This window comes from Kryptolebias marmoratus, linkage group LG5 (genome assembly GCF_001649575.2).
Source record: "Kryptolebias marmoratus isolate JLee-2015 linkage group LG5, ASM164957v2, whole genome shotgun sequence".
NCBI classification, from domain to species: domain Eukaryota; kingdom Metazoa; phylum Chordata; class Actinopteri; order Cyprinodontiformes; family Rivulidae; genus Kryptolebias; species Kryptolebias marmoratus.
The window spans coordinates 22,813,330-22,819,367 of NC_051434.1; the positions used below are offsets into that span (position 1 = coordinate 22,813,330).

The window sequence follows — 6,038 nt, forward strand, 5'->3', positions numbered from 1 at the left end:
GTGAAATGTTATTTAATCAATACATTTCAACAAAAAGAGAACACTGATAGAAGATGTCAACATTTAGAACATCAGATAAAGAACATCAAAAAAGCAAATGTATAAAACAAAAAAAAGCAGCTGTGCAGTAATGTAAAATCTTTAAAATTTGACACAGTAAAAAACCAAAGGCTGACATTAATAAACTGAAAATATACATATAACATTTTTTTGTTACAATAAAACATGATGCACTGAACCAATGTGCACAGAAGTTGTCAAAAAGGATTTGTCAAATTTAGCCAAATTTAAACATTAATGATTAAAACAAAGAAACTGTATAAAACTGATACATTTAAAATGCAATTTTTTTTACATCATGTCTAGCCCCTATTTCAAACTAGCAGGGACAATGTTAGAACTTTTGAACATTACTTTGCTAACTGGACCAGCCTTTGCAAGGTGTACATACAAACTCTAAACTTTATTTCAACATAACTAAGCATAGTGATATGTCAGTCACTCAAATGAAAACATTTTATGTTCTCCCAAATCCTTGAGTGTTTGCTAAAGCAAAGTCCATGTTTTCCTTAAACACTTCANATGTGTTAAATGTGTCCAAAAATGTGGAAAAGCAACTCAGGTTTGTTAGCTGTTTGAGAAATTTTGCTCTCGCTCACTACGTTTGCTCCCATCCTGTGCATCTCCTGGGGGCTAAGCCCCCCTTGTCCTTAAAACCTAGTGACGCCCCTGATATGGACAAACTAATGAAAATAAAACTAAACAAAACTATGGTAAGAATTCATAATGGGCAAAATGGAAACTGGATGGAAAAATTCAGCAGGTTATATTAGAAAAGTAATGCGACAATTAGTGATAAGTGACAGAAGTGTTTTATGGATTAAAGCTATGAGGGGAGAGAACAGAAGGCAGACTAAAGAGAGAGAGAGAGAGAAATGTCACAGGTTTAAAAGGGAGTGTACACAAAAAGCTTAACTATAAACATGAATGTAACAGTAACAAATAAGTAGCAATAAGGAACATCACAAAACTCCTTTAAAGACTTAACTAAACAGGAGGTTGATGCAATAATAACACAATCAGAAATGAAAACCCAAAACAACTTAAACAGCTAAAGACTATGATTTGAATACTACTAACATGCAGTGGCATGAAATTACATTAAAAACTATAACAAATATGTTGTAGTAATTCTGAAATCGAAAAAATATGCAAAGATGAGTGGCTACAGTTATTATTTTTTGGAAAATTAAATTCACTAAAGTGTTTTTTTATTTTTACTTAAAAACATATTAATTTAAAAACTAGATTTTGTGTAAACTTGTGCTGTCTTTTAGTAATATTTAAATTATAAATTTAAAATGCAACATTGTTGCATTATTAATTTTTGATGGCACCATCAAAAATTTGATGTTTTGAAACACTGTAGTGTGACAGACATTAAAAAAATCCTAGAAAACAATATATTCACGCCACTGTATCTGACCGTAGGATGCACAAACAGGACCCACAATCTTCAAATTGGCAGGTGTCTACTAAATCCACAGAGCTCTGGAAAATTTCTATGCTGTAACATAACTTGTGGTCATTTTCAGAGACACTTTATGAATCTTTGCAAAGTACCTTCTGCATCCTGCAGATAATCCCTCCACAAAGGAATAACGTCTTCTTCCACTCTTCTCTTGTTACTTCCTTTGGGGGAAAGTCGAGGTGTGAAAAGTTCGTCCATTACGTCTGCAGTTAACGGCTGGGGTTCGTGGCAAAACAACTTCCGAAAACTGTCTGGATGCTGCTTCACAGCATCCAAAACTCCCAGTGTCTTCAGTCCTTCCGTAAACCTGTATAAAAATAATCAAGAACAAATCTACTCATACTGTCTCATTAATTGCAATAATTGAAATATCGGAAGAAAACCAAACCTCTGAAAAGGTCCCTGGACCCGATGTACAATATGAAACATCAGCAAAGCATGCACGAGAAGATCTCTATCGCTGATTGCTGTTAAGCGTCTGACGCAACCTGCGCTGGCCATGTAGTCTAAAAGAGGATCAGTGGCTTTTTGAAGCTCCTCCAGAGTGCAACTGTCAGATACCTAATAAGATTTACCATAAAAGGGAAAAGATAAACACAAATAGGGACACCACAAGCTCATTTCAGTTCAAGACATACTCCCCCCCCCTTCACCAAGAACTTTACTCACTATAACTACCATTCATAAATGTATCAAAAGTAATATAATTTATGAGTGCATTAACCTTTTTCAGTTTTGCATGGAGGTCTGCATCACTTATGTCATTTAAAGTAGGGCAAGCTGCATTTGGACCTCCAACCAAGCCATCAAAAAGTACTGGAGAAAGAAAGCGAGGTGCTGGGCCTCCATGGACAAGGCTAACAGCTATTGCCCTTCCAGCCAGGAAATACGTGTCCTCCCTGAGGGCTGCATGAAAAATATTTTTTTTATTCAAATAAATTTTAAGGCATACAATTTTGAAAGAAATACTAGGAGCAAAAGAATCTACACAAACCTGTACTGTTCATTGCCAAATTCTTTCTTCCATCTGGGCCTTCAAACATCGGAGACACAGACAGGGCTTCAATGAGAAGACGCAGAAATTCTCTCCGTGGGCCACCCAAGTCCACTGCCTCTTCAGATTTTCCGAAGTCATCGGAAAACTTCACATTCATTGAGTAGTGTGGATTGTAGGTCGCCCTCTTAAAACCCCGTATGGCACCATCCCACACTGCTGATCAACTGATATTGAATTTGCTGTGCATTCCAGTGTTGATACTTTCGGACAGCTCCTCAAGAATGTCCTTTGCAGGCAAACTATTTGATGAAGTTTCAGATCTGAAAAGTGAACAAACATTAAGATAGGTTACTTCTTTAAAATATTCTCCAAAAAATTATGAAAGCCAAAAAACCATGTTTACTAAATGTACTATACTATAATGCAACACCTTTTAAAAGTTTTCAACTTATCATACTCTACATTACCAAGCTGCAAGAGAAAGCATACAAAAATAATTTCTTAAATAGATACTCACAAGTGAGTTTCAATACTGGCCAAAATGGCATGATTCATTTCCTCATCCTCAGAGGACAGATCAGAAACATCACACATCACAGACAAATAAGTTGAGTAGTTGCTAGATGCGTGTGCTGTAGGTTCGTCTTGACAGCGTTCATCAGAAACAGAGGGGTTGAAGTCTGTAGCAGATGAACTGGAGCTGATAGGTGTAGGATGCACAATGGCAGATGACGGACTTGCATTTTCAACAGAAGGCAGATTGCTTGTATAAGATTGGCCATAGGTTGAATGTGTCTCTCCCAGCAATACTTCATCTGCACTCTCCGAAACATTGCAGAAGATGGTCTCGATAGTGTTCTGGTGTCTACGTCTTGTTGTGGCTCTGGTAAGCCGTTGAGATGTTTCATACGTAGTTTCACTGCTTACTTCAGGAGGTTCCTTTAAGATTTAGCAAAGTCAACACATTTCATTTGGAAAACAACATGTATAAGTCCTAATTTCTTTCTCTCAAATAACATGTTTGAGAAAATATGGCAACATTTATTTATGGACTATCAATATGGCAAACAATACTTTAAACACAAATCATGTAGCAAATGGTGCTCTAGAGCAACAATGTTGCCCGTTTTCAGAAATATCAAGATAAGCTAGCAAATGCATATAATAATGAATATAAATTAAAGTAATTGTACACAGAGACAAAACCACAGTAACAAATGTAAACACAAAAACTTACAAGAAGTGTTTCTGATGGTCTGACATACAGAGCCTTTGATTTAAAAACCTTTTGAATCAGCTGACCATTGAGTTGTTGACCATGTTGCAGTTTTGGACTGATCAGTTTCTTTCCGCAACCCATGAGGATCTGAAGGCTAAATAATTTGATTTTTATTTAAATTATCATTATTCGAATGAACTTCTTAGTTCGCACGCTCATCCTGTAGTAGCTCATCATTCTGTCTGATAAGTCGACCCCACCCATCTTTGCATTGTACTCCTGTACAATATTTGGTCGTCTGATGGCTAAGTAGCATTTGTCCTTCTTGGACCACCGCTGGCAGGTATCCTCTGGCTCCTTAGCGTGGACAGCAGAGAGCATCAGGACCGGCTTGTTGTCAAACCATTTCACAACATTCAGTTTCCCATCTCCCCTGACAACTGATGCGGAGGTACCTCTGCCTTGCTGCTTCATGATCTTGTCACTTGGAAGCTTCTGCATTGCTTTTGGGATCCTGTTCTTCATGACTGTACCAGTTAGGTACACCTAAAAACAAAACCAATTAGATAATCTCAAAGTGATGTAGCAAGGACAATTTTTTTATGGCAGCCATCTTGACAGAAAACAGGGTAAGCCTGCACCCTGAACCAGACTGACACAACAATTGACCAACAGATGGACACAGATTGATGAATGTTATCATTTGCTGCTGTGAAACCGAAAAAGCAAAAAATAATAATAACAAACTGAACAGTACTTGGGAAACTACATAAAATATATACCTGCTTCTCCAGCATGGATTCCGCAGCTGATATGGTGGTGAAGAACCTATCGCAGTACACCTTTGTACCAGGATGTACTGTTTTTGTCAGGCGTTTGAGGACCAGGGCTCCCAAACCCAATCCTTCTGCATCCAGCACCTGTGCAGCCAGTGCCTTTGAACCTTGGTAAACTTCAAAGTCGAGAACAACGCCATCTGCTGTTGCCAGGACAAAATTCTTCATGCCAACTGGATTTGGCTTTAGCGGCACATACTGGCGGAACGGACAGGCTCCAGTGAATGGTATCATCTGTTCATCTATTGAGACAGATTCTGGTCGGGCCTGAGCATGGCAGCCTTTGAGTATGCGATTCATGAAAGGCCTCACCTTCCAGAATTTGTCTTTTTTCCTGTCTTCAGGAATGTCGTCATCAATTACCACCTTCAGTTGGCTCCTCAGCTTGAAGAATCGGTCGCGTCTCATTGTGTCACTAATGGCAGGGATTTTCAGGTTAGTGGACCAGAACATGCGGATTTGTGGGTAAGGGATGCAGGACATCAAGATGGATGCTCCAAAAAAGTGGTACATCTCTTCAACCGATGTGTTGAGAGATCTCCCACTTTTAGCTAATGACATAGAATTTGTACAGTCGGCAAGGACTTTCATCAGTTCTATGTCAACGTACTGTTCCATGTACTGCACCGGCGACATATCTGCTCTCTCGTCTTGTTGTTCATCAGATCCTTGAAATGGGACTAAGACAGGGTTGAATGGAGCAGACTTCCAGTACTCTCTATTTCCATTTCTTGGTCCTGGCCTGCTACCTTGCACATCCTGGTCAGGTTCTTATAATAAAAATACAATACATTTTATTTGCAAAATACTCAACATTTTGAACGAAATAAAGTGCTACAGAGCAAAAACATGGGAATTAGGTTATGTCTCACCATCATTCTCAAGATGCTGTTTATGTTGTGGCTCACTCGCATCGCTGTCAGTATCTTCACTTATGTCAGCAGAATCAGGTTGATAATCAGAATCAGAATTATCAGGTTGCTCCAGAGTTGCTTCACATGGAGCGATTTCATCCTCTTCACCACCTGACAAATCTTCAATCTCAGAGTCATTTTCGATTGCTTTTAGCAATCGTTCAGTTCTCGAAAAGGACATTCTCCCTGTAATGATAAAAATGCACAATCTATTTCCTTGTAATAGGAAATAAAAACTTGCTCCACTGGCAAATTATTCTACTTATTTTTTAGTGAAAGTTCACTTGAAACAAGTGGTGATTGTCTAAAAACACGTTACTTTTTGGAGGATGAGTCTTATTTTAAGTGTAATAAGACTTATTTTGACTAGAAATTAGACATTTTGACTAGAAGTAAACACAAATGCTCTTGGAAAAATTTTACGTTTTTGCACTGAAGCTAGACCTGATGTCCTCAAATAAGTACGTCATGTTTACAGACGTTGTAGCTTGCTAATATTACTCAAATATATCAAATAAGCATGCTATGTGAAGCTAGAGAC

General features: G+C 38.1%; 1 protein-coding gene across 2 annotated transcripts; it reads right to left on the reverse strand.

The window, feature by feature from the left end:
• Positions 1-1,629: 1,629 nt before the first annotated feature.
• On the reverse strand, positions 1,630-5,695 carry LOC108249718 (piggyBac transposable element-derived protein 3). Of its 2 annotated transcripts, XR_005233221.1 has the most exons (7): positions 5,456-5,695; positions 4,530-5,353; positions 3,046-4,293; positions 2,526-2,848; positions 2,256-2,437; positions 1,920-2,092; positions 1,630-1,838 (listed from the first exon to the last, which is right to left on the reverse strand). XR_005233221.1 is itself a non-coding variant. In XM_037975850.1 (3 exons), the coding sequence occupies exons 1-3, from the start codon at positions 5,676-5,678 to the stop codon at positions 3,922-3,924; spliced, it is 1,419 nt and encodes a 472-aa protein (XP_037831778.1). In that variant the 5' UTR covers positions 5,679-5,695; the 3' UTR covers positions 2,905-3,921. The 2 variants fall into 2 exon arrangements, 1 of the variants encoding a protein (XP_037831778.1); XM_037975850.1 differs by lacking the exons at positions 1,630-1,838; positions 1,920-2,092; positions 2,256-2,437; positions 2,526-2,848 and having other exon boundaries at positions 2,905-4,293.
• Between the last annotated feature and the right edge of the window lie 343 nt (positions 5,696-6,038).